This window comes from Corapipo altera, unplaced genomic scaffold (genome assembly GCF_003945725.1).
Source record: "Corapipo altera isolate COAL_440 unplaced genomic scaffold, ASM394572v1 65, whole genome shotgun sequence".
In the NCBI taxonomy this organism is placed as follows: domain Eukaryota; kingdom Metazoa; phylum Chordata; class Aves; order Passeriformes; family Pipridae; genus Corapipo; species Corapipo altera.
This window is the reverse complement of record NW_020884891.1, coordinates 12250766-12265188: the sequence shown is the minus strand read 5'-3', so window position 1 is coordinate 12265188 and position 14423 is coordinate 12250766. Positions and strand designations below refer to the sequence as shown.

General features: G+C 38.7%; 1 protein-coding gene across 4 annotated transcripts in view; it reads left to right on the top strand.

The window, feature by feature from the left end:
• AFF2 (AF4/FMR2 family member 2) overlaps nucleotides 1-14423 on the top strand; it is a 302637-nt gene that overhangs the window by 51285 nt on the left and 236929 nt on the right. For all 4 annotated transcript variants that reach the window (XM_027645270.1, XM_027645271.1, XM_027645272.1 and 1 more), the window contains exons 2-3: nucleotides 1026-1146; nucleotides 7361-8251. In XM_027645270.1, coding sequence (XP_027501071.1) covers nucleotides 1026-1146; nucleotides 7361-8251 — 1012 coding nt within the window. The remainder of the gene's footprint in view (nucleotides 1-1025; nucleotides 1147-7360; nucleotides 8252-14423) is intronic.

The window sequence follows — 14423 nt, the reverse complement described above, 5'->3', positions numbered from 1 at the left end:
CATCAGGGCATATACCAAATCTGCTATTCAAATTGTCATCTGGAATTTGGTAGCTAATTAGCTGACACAAAGCAGAGCCAAAAGCCTCATAACAAATCAAATACGGGCTGAAAGCACAGAAGTGTCCCTTAATGCTTGTCACATGAGAGGTTGTCAGTGCAAGTCGAAGCATGCATCTTTTCCTTTCCTATTTTTTCCCTCTCCTTCAGGGTTTTAATTATATCTTTTCCCTCAGAGGAGCAGGAGGTAGTTTGTAAAGCCAAAAGACCAAAGTACTTCAGTGCTATTCAGGGGAGAAGTGAATGTGGTCTCTCAGCTTGTCATCTAGGTCTGGCAGGTGCACAAAGTAAGCTGACACACAGATAAGTGCCACTCACCATTGCTACACTGAGGTGCTGGATTCTTTTCTGTGTGTTTGTATGTAGAATTTTATCTGATACTGGAATCAACTATCCCAAAGTCTCTTCTGGCAGCCTGCTGCTACAAAACCACTTCGTAAACCCCCCCCTTGACACCTACAGTGAAACTGTACATAAATTTTAACAAGAAATGGGACAGAATTAGGTGGTCTAAACCACACAAGGATGACCTGGAGCATTGGGATGGATGTTTAGTTAAATGGATTTTTAGATGTTGCTGTGCTTCCTTGACTTCACATTTGCTTTCTCTGCCCATACACGCTCTGTGGGCACACGTGTGTGTGTGTGTTCATACCCATGTGTATTTACAGACTGTTCATACAAAGACATCAAAGTATATTTTATTACTCTGTTAGTTTGAAAAGAATATTTTTCTCTGTTTTCATTTTAGAAGTATACTGACTGACCTACTGCCCAATTTTGCATAGTTTTATGATTCCAGGTTTAAATTCGGGAAAATTATTCAGTGGCTGCTTCTCTCTTTCAGAATTATCCTCTGGAATTGCATTGTTTCTGATGTTTTATGGCTATTACTGATACTTATGAACATGTAACTAAATTATGAAGGAAATAATGTGTTGTCCTTTCTCTCTTTCTCTTCTTCAGTCACTATGAACAAGACCGGAGTGCACTTAAACGGAAGGAATGGGAGAGAAGAAACCAGGAAGTCCAGCAAGATGAAGATCTCTTTGCTTCAGGTTTTAACCTCTTTGGGGAACCCTACAAGGTAAGTTGCATTGTTATATTTTGCATTTTCAGAATGGCTTTTACAAATACAGATAAAGCTTCTCTTCACCTGCAAGAAAGGGAAGTATCACATCTGCCTTGGTGCTTATACTCTTGAATACTCTGATTGTACAAATCAGCATAGGGCAGCAGAGCAAAGTGAATGTACTGCCCAGCTTAGCATGCTAGCATTGGCAGAATCAGGAATTTTGGTTACAGTCCAGTTCAAGATTCCTTCCTCTAAACACATAGCAAAGTCCTGCAGTAGAAGTATGTGCAGCTCATATTTCTATAAGTGGGTTTGTACAAAGCTAGCTATTAGTTCTTTTATTTTTAAGAAGAAAATATACAAGTTGTTAAAACCAATGTCCCCCTCTATAAATAATGAGTTCATAAGCTTTTTTGTGCAATCTTAACCATCCAAAGAAGTCTTTTGGGAGACTGAATCTTTGGGGAGCATAACAAGGGTATGAAAGGGACTTTTATGACAAGTCTTATTCTCTCTAAGGAGCCTTGCTGCCTGAGATTTTCATCACCAAGGGATGTCCCCCTTTATGATTTCTGCTGCTTTGATTTTCAGTAAGACATTCCCTAAGGAATTCATCAGAATGTAAATTTCCATATCTCTTTCTCCTCCCAATCAGTGACATCCATTGAAAGGCCACCACTTCATCTTTCCATTTTACATTGTTAGCAGTTGTAAGGGAAGATGAGGGCTCTTTGAAAATCACCCAGAAAGGAGGAGAAAAGACTGTCGTTATAATCATATGGTGTCTAATAATTATAGACCACGAGAGTGTGGTGGATACACTTGACTCCAAGCTGTACTTTGGTTCAGGCTGATTTGAGGAGCAACAGGCCTTTCGTCCTTGAGGTGAACTTGCCTGCTGGAAGCCCCTGGCTGGCATTCCAGGGAGTGAAGGTGTCTTGAAAAATATTTCAAAAGGTGGTTTTGAAACCCAAAAGTGCAAGGTAACCAAAGTACAGAACAAGATATCAGAGCTAAAATGAAGATGTCTCTCCCTACTCTCTTGACTAGCAGCCAACTTCTTCACCCTATAAATACTGCCATCAGGATGGGCCCAATTTGATCTTTCCCTGAAGTGCAGCTGGACTGCACACCAGATGACCCTCTGCTTGAGCAGGGATGTCTCTCAAGGGGTAGAGATTCCTTCCTTATCCAAGGCAGGGAGATTCCTTACCCATGACAGATACTTGATAAGTGACTGATACCATGCTGAATTAATCCTATGAAACATTACTAGTCCATGTAGCTACTCAATATTATTGTAAATATTATATGAATAATTCCATTAGACTTAAACCATTGACCAGGTCTGAGGCTAAGATTGGATCCAGCCATGCTCAGGCTCCATAAGAAGTTTACAGAGTAAGAGGTCCATTCTGAGCCTTCTGACTGATGGGAGGGTTCTTTTTAATTTTTGCATCTCTGGTCTCTTGAGTTAGAACCATTCTAACTGAACTCGCCTTTGTAGGTTTCTTCCATGCAGCAATTAAGAAGGTGAACCTTGGCATAAAACTTACTGCTGGCAATAAGTTTTGATGTCAAACCACTGTTAAACTTTGTTGAATACCATTGAATTTATCAACCTCTGTCAAATTATTTTACCTCAGTAAAACACATTGCTGCTTCTCTCTTTTGAGTGAGGTGCATTCCCCTCATCCATGACAGACATATTCAGACAAGTAAGGACTATGCATTAGGATACTTTGTTTGTGAGGTCCTTTTGATTTTTTTTTATAAAAATCTGATAAATGCACTATTTCTACTTTGAACCACATTTTAACTTCTTTATGGGAATAATAACTTACTATGAACTGATTTTGTTGAGGCTTCCTGCATGTCAGGTGCATATTTTCATTCATGCAAGTGGTCATTTGAATTTTGGTAGGTAGACCAGTTTGCAAAACACTGCAAAATTTTGTACCAGGAACCAAAAACATGCAGCACCAATATCTGTTGTACTTCTTTCATTTATTGCCAGACCTAGTGTCCTTCCTTGTTTATCATGCCTTCCTTATTTGCTTCAACAGTATCTAGAGAAGGGACAGTTGGGGTAGGGAATACCATCACTGCTGGTTTTGATGTTTTAAAGACTGAACAACTGGCAGCTGTTTTTTGGATTGCACTAGGGTTGGGGATATTAAAAATTGCTCCAAGAAAAGAACTCAGGTTTTCTCATGGAGTTTGCTGCCATTGTGCATCACAAGATGTGTGGATTATCTGCCTTCATCTATCATCTCTCTGCTCTAGCTGTTACAGCGTCTTTCTTTCCCTCTGTCAAATAAAACGTAGGTGTTCATTATAGTTTTGGACAAGTGCGTGTTTCTGCATTGCTTCTTTGTAGTTTGTGTGTGTGCACTCACATGAAAAGAGATATTTACTTCTGTGGGTGTATAAAATACATTTGTGCACGCTTGTTAAAAGATAAATGCCTCCTTTAGAAGCTCCGCTGTCTCATGCGGGGAAACAACACCTCTGACAACGTGATGACATCCAGCATTATTTTGGGAAGGTCAGGCAGCGAGGGCTGTGTTGCTCTTTAATGCAAGTGGGTTGCAGGTCCTGCCTCCGAACTCTGGTGCAACCTGCTCGTGCTTGATTTTGCAGAAGGGATCAGAGAAGGGCCTGCAGTGTTGTGGCAACAGACACTTGAAAAGGCAGTGTTGGAGTTTTCCTGAGAGAAGCTGTAATTTTACTACTGAATTGTTGATACCTTTTAATGTTTTGAATTAGTAAAGAGTTTCAGAGATGAGTATTTTAAAAGAAAACAGTAGGAACATTTTTGTTACTTTTCAAAGGAATTGCCTCAGAAGAGTTCAACTTGAGAAAGAGAACCCAATGGGCAGCATTTCCATTGTGGAGCCTTTGGTGAATGTTAAATCATTTATCTTTTTTCAGGTAAAGCCCCTCCATGCTTTTCAAGCTTAGCATAAAAAAGATCTCAGCTTCTAATCCGTGGAGGTTAGTTTAACAATGAGGCATAAGAAAGTGAATGAATTATGAAACCTCAAGTTTCATACAAATTTTCACAAAACCCTTGTAAATTGGGCCTGTAAGTTTGAGTGCATTAGTTCTTTTCTTTGTAAAACTATAATGCAATAGCTAGCTAGCAGATTAGTCTTCCAGTACGATTCTATACAGATAGTTTTTGAAAGAAATAGGAGCAAATGTAGGAAGGTGTACATTTCCTAAACTAACAGGAACCTAGAATGAGGGGGAAGGCTACTAACCATGATTCATAAACTAGGCGTATAATTTATGCCTTGGAATACTCAAAATGCTGCATTTCCTTGATAGAAACAAGATTGTGCTTCAACATGCTGTTCAGAAAACAAGATGTGCAGGGGTTTCCTTTAAGAAATCAGCCAATTATCCGGAATATGAAGGTAGAAATTGTCCCCAATCTGGAAGTAACAAAGAGCAACAAGAAATTATGACTGGATTTTGTGTTTCTCTTGCTGGTATCCAGGTTTGTCAGTAATACTGTGCTGCTCACAAGAGCCCTGAATTTGTTGTGGAAATAAAGTAAAAACATTAATGTTATCCCTTCTGTCTTAAATACAGATAGTGCAGTGCACTACATGCCTGAGCTCGTTCAGATTGTGAAGCACAAATCTGATGTTGGTTCTGTGTGCTCTAGTTTTATTTAAGTGTAAACCAAATTACCACTCACATTCATAATGTGTTGTTTTGCTTTGCAGTCTGGTCCAAAGGCCACTGAAGAGAGTACTTATCCTTCCATTGACTTCAATAACCATTGAATATGAGCTTTAGAGCACTTAAAGTATGCTAAGGATGTTTAAAATAATTTAATCTCCATGGCTTTCAGTAAATATATTTATTAATGTTCCCAGTAAATGACTACAAATAATAATAATATCTAATATTTCTATAGTGTCTTTTATCCCCAGGATGTGAACATTGTTCATAAAATAGTGTTAATATCAGGCAAAATTATATTTATCATTATGTGACATGTAAAAGAAAATAAGTTGAGAAAATCAGATACCTCCAACACAAAATAATTGAAAAGATCTACATTGAAATTAAAATATTGATTCCCTCTGTGAGGATCTAGACAAGCACCATTTAATGTGCTGTGATGTTGAAGCGTTTCAGTGATGATATGTTGTCAGTACTTTTTTTTTTTTAACTTCTGCCTTCTGGAAAATAAGCTAAATGCACCCTGGAAATGTAGCTGAACCACAGAGGTGAAGGTTGGTGGTCAGGCTTTTCTCAGTACTGTTACTTCCCATGTGCTATCCCATAAGGAGTTAAAGTGTTTGGGGAAGGAGGAAACAGAACAAGTATGTAAGTGTTTAGACTTCGAATCATAATTCCTGCTGGGCCCTTAAGCACAATGGAATCTCCTTGTTTTAAATTTGGGGGTTGAACAGAGAGAGCCTGGTTTTGGCTGCTGCCCAAACAACTCATTGTGCAACTCAGTTGAAGGGAGACTGCTCATATACAAAGAGCTTATTCTTGACTTAGCTAGAATATAATTTTTGCCACTAAAATGACCAACCTAGGGACTTAGTTAGAGAATAAAAGTGATTCGTGGTTCTCCACAACTGGGATTATTAACTGTGTCAGTTAGAAGCACTGGCAAAATATATATAGATGAGAACAACATTGAACAGTTAATTTTTAAGTCACTGTTAGAATCCCTTAGGATGAGCAAAAGCAAATTTGCATTTATTATCTTCTTTTTAAACATTTTTTATGGCATGTGCAGTACTAAGGAAAAAAAATCTTTCTGCAGTATTCTTCTCATCTTCTGACTTGTTCAGCAGTGGGTGATATAAGCAGATATTTCAGGAGAAGTGCATGCATGAATTTTTTTTCATCTCTCAAACTTCTGCTTAATACTTGAGGAAAATGGGATCAGGGGCATGGTAGGATCCCTTGTTGAGGAGTCTGACACTCCCTAACCAAGCACAAGCTCATAGTGCTGCCTTTCCTCATCTTTATGGCCTGGTGTTAAGGTGCTGGTGGACTGTGGCACTATTTGTTTTATTGAGTGAAAAAAAACCCCAAGCATAAGTAGAAGTATAGTTGACTGTATCATGACATAGCTTTGACATTTAATTCCAGACTGTAGAAGTTAACCATCTGCCTAACAGGAACTATAGTTTTTCTTTGTTTTTATCCTTTGAGTCTTGTAAGGTAATAAGCATAGGGAATAAGATGTTTTAGTTCTCTGCTGGTCATTTCAATGGAACAGAAAGGTCAGTAAGAAGTCTGGTGCTTTGGGTCTCTGTGGGGTGAGTTAGAACAGGAAGAGAGAGGAAATTAGCTGAGTATTAATTATAGTTTCCAGCTTATTTGTCCATCTTTTTACAAGTGAAAGGGAAAAGGAAAAAGAAACTTCATACTTCAAAAGAAAAAGTATAATAGCAGTGAAACAGAGATGAGTCAGTATTTATTTAATAATTACTGGAAATAAAAAAAAGCAGCATTAAAAAATACAACCAGACTGCAGACAGCGGAAGAATCCTGATGCTTAAGAATGTGGCAATCATGTTTGTTTATGTTCTGTGAGAAAATATTTTTGAATTATCTTTTTATTTGAAGCTACCATAGCATCTGAGTGGGTAGAAGCTTTTTCTTTCTGGATTCAGATGATAGATACTTCAGGTCAAACTGAACCTTCTATGGAAAAGTAATTGGAGTTAAACTGGAGTGAAGAGTTTGGCACTGTTACAGGCTACCCAGCTTCTATTTATGGCAGGCCTGTGGGTCAAGGGGCTGATAGAGCAATAACACACTTAAATAAACTGTGTGATTGCAATTCAAATGCTCAGTAGCCAGTAATTGCATGTTCGTGTTTTGCACGATATGGAATGTACAAGCCCAACATCTCTGACATAAACCCAGCTTATTTTGAGCCTAACATCCATAACTGATGCAATTTAAACACTTCTCTGAGAGCATATTTAAGAAAATGGGAAGCAGTATACAAGTGTTACTGATGCAAGCCTGTTTCAAGAGATTCTTTGAACACAGTTATTGATAGGTTTTTCTTACATAACATATGCAAAACGTAATTGAAATTTAATTAAATGTCAGCATGACACCATTAAACAGCTAACATTTGCCATCTTCTAAGACAACTATTCTGAGCAGTAACTTGTAAATCAGGAATTTACTCACGCTTTTCTTGTCTCTCTTTTTTTTTTTGATATTTTAGACAAATAAAGGCGACGCCCTTGCAAACCGTGTCCAGAACACATTGGGAAATTATGATGAGATGAAGGATCTGTTAACCAACCACTCCAACCAGAGTCACCTTGTAGGAATCCCAAAGAATTCTGTCCCACAGACCCCCATTGACAAAAATGAACAGAACTTTTTTCCAGAACCGAGAAACAGGATGATCCCATCTCATCAGCTCAGCGGCAATTCATCGACATCAATGCCTCCTCCTTCTTCATTGTCATCAAATTCTGCTTTGCTACACAGTCACCAGAGCAGCAGGAAGTCGAGGACAGACTGGTCACGTGGTGGTCACAACTCTAATGGGGCCCAGCCAAGCCAATCCAGCGGTCAGCAGAGTCGGACAAAGCACAGCTCTTCCCATGACCAGTCACAGGGCAGGTATGAAGACCTCTATAACTGTCAGAGTGAGCAGCATAAAAGTGGAGGGACTGAGGATGCAAATTCCATGGCAGCATCTTCACATTCGAGGAGGCATGCTCATGCAAAGTCAGCACCTGGAGAGCACTCTTACAAAGAAAACAGTCATTCCAAGTCGCCCACAGAGCTGGAGTTTGTAGGCCATGGTCCTGGCTCCCCGCTTCCTTCCACTTCTTTGTTAACTGCAAACAATGGTCTTTCGACTCAGAATTTCCCACCAGGACTTCACTGTAAAAACAGCATGGTCCAGCAAAAGCCTACAGCATATGTCAGGCCTATGGACGGTCAGGACCAGGTACCCAATGACTCACCTGAACTGAAACCCCCACTAGAAATTGAGAGTGGATATGGAAATCAGTCCTTTGGAACACTGCTGGAAGGAAAAGTGAACACACCTAGTTCGAAGAACAAAGTACCAAAGCTCAACATTCCTCCTGTTAGTGAAGTAAGTGGTTTAAAATATCTTCTCTCTAGTACTGCTTGAGTATTTCATTCACTAAATATTTTTCTCTGGAAATATGAAGTTGCATTTCCTGGAATTACAGTGTAAAACATTCCTTCTTCTGGAATGTGCATGACTTCTTTTCAGCAGTTTGTTGTGATAGTCCCAGTAGCAATATTTAATGTGGTTTTTAAAGCGGTTTGGAATACTGACATTGCTTGTTTATGATTAATATTAAAAGGCTACATCTCTGTTGGGTATAATATATGTATACCAGCTATACCAGTTCTGGACAGGGAACTCTAATATCTCAGTTCATCTGCAATTTTCACTCTTGCATTCTCAGGTAGGAGGTAGTTTGACAGACAGATTGCTGTTTTAAACTCTAAGGAAAACCAGCAGTGTTTAAATTTCAGTGGTGCTAAACAGTCCTACCAGTAAGGAATTTATTTACAGAGTTTGCTAAATTTCTATTGCTTTTAATGGAATTAATGTGACTTAAGTTCTGAATAATGCTTATGAAAATGTGTCCCATTGAAGCTCTTATGCATTTTGAGGAGCTCTTACTACTGGGATTCAGTCCCAATCTCTGCAACCAACAGTTTGAGCTGTTGAATTCTGTATTGCTGGTCAGTACAGTAGTCCTGTGAGGAACATTTTAGTTGGTTCATATTTGTGTCTATTCCAAACAAAAATGTATAATAAGGATACTATTTATACTCTGAATACTTTTACTTTTATTCTGAGTTTCTCCAAAACAGTAACCTTTGCAAGGTAGGTGTACAGTTTGCTTATGAGCAGAATTGCAAGATGGCTTTTTCATAGCTTTCTGTTTTCCCCACAATATTTCCCTGCTTGGTAATATTTTTATACTGGGAATGAGGAGCGATGCATTCTTAAACCACTTTATTGCAAAAGGTCAGCTTTTTCTGTTGGAATAATTGTTTCAAGCCAATAATTTGTTTGACTATTTAAAAACTTGATGTTATTTATTAACATTCCAGGCAGCAACAAAGACTGATGTGTTTTGCAGCAGAGCTTGGAATAATTTTCTGGGAACTGCATCTGAAAACAGTAAAAGGCCTATTTATATCAAGTGGAAGCTGAGGGTTGCTTGCAGATGGTGTTTTATTAGAAAATGTATTTGTTAATAAACGTAGCTTTCTGCAAGATTACTTTACAGATGTTTCTGTTTATTTTTACCTTGGGTTAAAAATCTGCTGGTATAGATGGCTTCAGAGCCTGTTGTGATTTGTCACTAGCATTGTTTGGCGAGAAAATAATTACATGCAAAGGAAATAATGATGTTGCAAAAACAAATACTTTTTTTCTCTCTCACCATCTATTAACACTATCAGTCAATAGAGGCACTTCAAAGTGCAGCATTAATACAGCGTATTTTTGGAAATAAAATGTACCTTTTGCAATTTGTGTCAACGCTTAAGAATGCATTTTTAATTTTTTTTTAAATTTCTGAGTGAAATCCTGGCACTATGAAATCAATTGAGTTGTTAGCAATGTTTTTTTGGGTACAAGATTTCACCCTTGGTCTTTTTGCACAGCTCTAAGAACCTCTGATGTGAACTGTTGTTTTTGGACAGATTCCTGGTTGCACAGATGAAAAATTACATTATGAATATGTTGCAACTTTAGTTTATGTCCTGTGTAGTGAAAAGTATAGGTGTATAATTAATTTCATTTGCATTCAGATGAATGTTAAACTGTAGACACTTTGGAAATGAGCATAGATAATAACACTAAAGCAGCCTGCGTTGTGACAACGAACAATAATTTGAAGAAGGAAAGAAAACCCAAAGCTGTGACAAAATAACTTTCCTTTCTGAGGCAGAACATAGGACAATAGCCAGACTGATGGATCTTTTTCAGGCAAATCTCCTCCTGAGTTTGGAGGGTTGGATTTTTTTTTCGCCTGTGTCAGGACTGTGAACTTTGGCCCTCTGTGTTTTTCCACAGATGTGTATCCTGAATTTGATTTACCTTGCGTTCAGCAATAAAACTCCTTCCAATCCAACATTATAGATAACTGGTTTAGTTTAAGCTTAATCAGAACTGACAGTGCACACCTGTGAAACCCATAACCTTTTCAGAATGACTGCAGCGAGTGGCTCTGTTGTAATCTTTATACAATTGATGTGGAGGCTTATGATCCTTTGGTGGTGCTTATCAATTTATGAACCTTCCCTAGCCACCTTGAGCCATAGTGATCTGCTTGAAACAATTTTGTTCCTGCTCCACAGATTTCCATCTTAACTGTTCCAGGTGGTGGTCGTGATCTTCTTCAAGCTAGGAATAGGAGAGTTACTTTTTTTGGGCCATTCCACTATAATTTGTACTGTGGCTTTCCTTATCTCTGAGTCCATCTTTTCAAGTTGCCGAGTGCATTCATAGAGATTGCACACCAAACAGTTTTCAGTGATTTCCCTCAGAATTTTGCTTGCTTTTAAGATGAGGAATTATGTGAAGAAATAAGATGCCTAGGTGATGGTCCTGAAACAATGGCACCCATTAGGACATATAAACTTGAGAAAGAGAAAGACAGTTCTCACTATCTTTAGGAGGGGGAGGGGAATAAGTAACCAAATATTTGAAAGAAGTGCTCAGACTGATGTGGAAATATGGTCTCATTTATCATGGCTTAATGGAATAGGATGTTGAGTGCCCTGGAAGCATTCTGCCATGTGTAAGGAAGTGATCAATTTTACAACATAATTTGTGTCACTTGAGGTGTTGCTCTAAGAATCTTTGCTCATTCTCTGGGCCCAATTCTGCCCTCGGAGATGCCCATCCATCTTTCAGCTCCTCTGGAGGAGACAACATTGTTAATGCCTCGCTGCTGGCGTGTCTCCGCTCTGCGATGGATTGTGGTTTAGTGCTTCCTGGGTTTGTAGACATTCACAGTAAGTTCACACACACTCACCAGATTGGGTCAGGATGTAGAGTTAGCAGCTCTTACGCACCTGTGGACTAATCCTTGCCTGTGAGTGGATGCTGTTGTGTGATTTCCAGACCTTGATTCACCCACACAGAGCTAGTTCAGACCTGACTGTACCATGTGTAGCCATTTCTGGTAGAGAAATAGAAATAGCAGAGCCTCTGTAGACTTTTAGTTATTTCTCTAAAGGATTTCTTTATGATTTTGTGATCCTTTTGATTTCTTTTAACCTTTTCATTTGTTTTTCATACCAGTACTGTTTGCTAAGGGTGAAAGTGAAACATTTCATGGCTTGGTGCCTTGAGCAGCAACCAGTGTAACCACCAGTGCCCAGGGCTGGCAGCCTCTGAGGTTCCCAGGTTGTGAAGCAGATCCTTCTGAACTGGGGAGCCACAGGCCTGTCATGTGAGTTCAAGGGGACATGCAGAAATGCCTACAGATCTCATGACATGACACAGAGTTGATAACAATGGCTGTGGAGCTAAAACTGATAGAGAAAATGATAAAAAACCTTAAGCTGTAAACATTATTTCCTGCTTCCTATTAACTCTCATCTCTTCAGTCTGTATTTACATGCATACTTACATACACATACATATATTAATTTTGAGCTTGCATTTAACATTTGGTAAATTGTGGCAAGCCTGGAATATCACAAAGAGCTTTTGTGTTATGTAGAATTCCACCTACTTAAATTGTATGATGGCAGATGATTGTTACTTGCCACTTGAAGAGAACTCCGCAGTTAAATCCTATGCATTTCTTCAAAAAAGTAGAGGTTAGAGACCACAATAACAGCTGATCCTCTCTCTGCTGCTTTAAAATCCAGAATCTTGATACATGTATGTATATTTAAACCTCTAGGAATCAGATGCTTACAAATTATTTCAAATCGACTAATGCAGCAGGGGATGGCTGAAGGAAAGCCTGTACTTTGCAGATTGGGCTCGAACACAAATTACTGAGAGTACTGAGTAAAGCAAAGGGTTTTAAGGTCTGTGGCAATGTCAGAAGCTGCGTTCCTGGAAAACCTTATGCACAGTTCCCCCGAACAAGGCATGGATTTCCAATAAATGTTTAGGGGTGGGGAATCAAGAGCAATTGAGATAATTTTTGATTCTCAAGGCAGAGTTTTTAAATCTCACTACAGAATCGGCTTCCTGTTTCTACGAAGTAGCAAATGCTCATGTAGCAAATTTTCCCGAAAGTACAAAGCTAGGAACAAATCCAGAAGGCCTACGACATCTATGTCACCACCCACTTAAGTAATAAAAAATGGAGAACTTCTATTTTCACTTTACTTCTAGGAAAATATTTTGACGGGTTCAGTATACTGCGAAGTGATAAGCTTCTGTTACGTGCTTCAAATCATTCTGTTATCGCTGCATGTATTGATTAGCTTAGTGCTTTCTGAGCTAGCTATAAAAAAAGCTGCTCTCTTTCTGCATTAAAGAGCAAGAAAAATTGACAGGTAGATAACCATATTGATTGAACCTAAATAGTAAATGCAAGAGGCTTATATATGACTTCTAAAACTCCTTATAGGAACCAAAGCCAGTATAATATGGGGGATTTTTTTTAATTAAATGGAAAGTAGATGCCTTTAATTAACCAGTCCCACCCCTTTTTGATATACATGTTACTTTAGTTGCCAACTGTAGTACATTACCATAGTTGTGGACAAATCACTTTTTTCAGATGCCAGCTTTAGCTTGTCCCTCAGACACTTGGAGCTTGGAAGAAGAATGGGCTGAATCACACATTAAGCTGAAATCCCTTTGCTTGGTTCATGTTTCAAAAGTCTGAGGCCAGAAACAAACCCAAAGAGCAGTATTTCTTGCAGTATTAGAGGTTACAACCATATGTTTTTAATTTGTAAATACTGTGAGAAGTAATGTTCTTGTGATATTTCTAAATGAAGACCATATGACACCACTCGACTGAAGACCTCTTATTGTGGCCTTTTGAAGGCTACTGTCCGATGGCCTGGACAATGGCTAGCAAAGCTATTTTCCAGGGATATCAAGAGGACAGCTTGCCTATTTTAAATCAAACATAAATAAGCATATTTAGGGCCCAATTTTGAATTACTGTGACCAATCCATTTCAGAACAGGGCACCTAAAGTCACTTGAATAGTTGTGGCTAAAAGAACTGATCATGTATGTTCGGTTTGGGGAAGGATGGGTTTGATAACTTCTTTCCCATTGTGCATTTGTTAGTGGGTTTTTGTTTTTTAAGCTAGTCCTAATTTTGTCTTGCTGGAAGGAAGGGAAAAAAAAGTCTCAGTGAAATTAGAGTTATCTCTATTTGTGAAGAGTCAGACTCATGGTGTCTTGAAGAGTGATTTATTTTTTTCAAACCTTTTTGGAATTCCCAGTGCCAGAGTAACTGCTTGTCTCATTTGGCATCTTACGAAATGTCACAAAGTAAAATGGCCTGAAAGGCTTCAGGGAGAGCAGTAGAAGAATTTGTTTGGCTTGAGCAAAGATGTGGAGACATCATTTAACAGCTGCAGGGGGACTGTAGGGTGTATTCATGATTTTGACAATAGATTTGGTGTATGACTATGGAACAGTCACTTTGGTACATCTCAGAGTCAGTGTAGCCAGTTTAATTTGCAGAGGTTTTTTAATCAAATGGAAGGCAACAAACGTCATTCTTCCTGTTTCTCATTCTGATGATTGGTCCTCAGTGCTTTGGTGCATCTGACTAGGGCAGGGGCTTAATTTGCTCTTCACCTTTAAGGGACTGTTGTTCAGATACCCAGTGGAAAAGCATCGTTACAACTGCTTTTCCATAACTAAAACTGCATCTTTTCTGCTTCCTCCGATTAATTTAGGGAGAACATCAGAAACCTTAAGTGTTGTGTTATCTTCATGTTAACTGGTAACATACCCTTTGAATAATAAGCAGGAGTTGGTAGAGCTAATTTTTCAACACCTTGTATCCATCCATCTGGCATGCAAATGCATAAGGAAAGGTGTTCTTGGATCTTGGTAGTCTGCTTGGTTGTCGGCTAACAAGGGCATTCTTCTAGGGCCAGCCTAGCAGGTGTAACCAAGTTGAAACCTTTGCACTACTTGCTTATACTTTTCAGGCCCATAACCTGCTTCAATAAATATGTTATATTTATATTTTTATATACATATATGATATCTACTGTGAACGGTGAAATAAAGAACGCTTATGTAAGAGAAGATGGGAAAATGCCATTTTCATG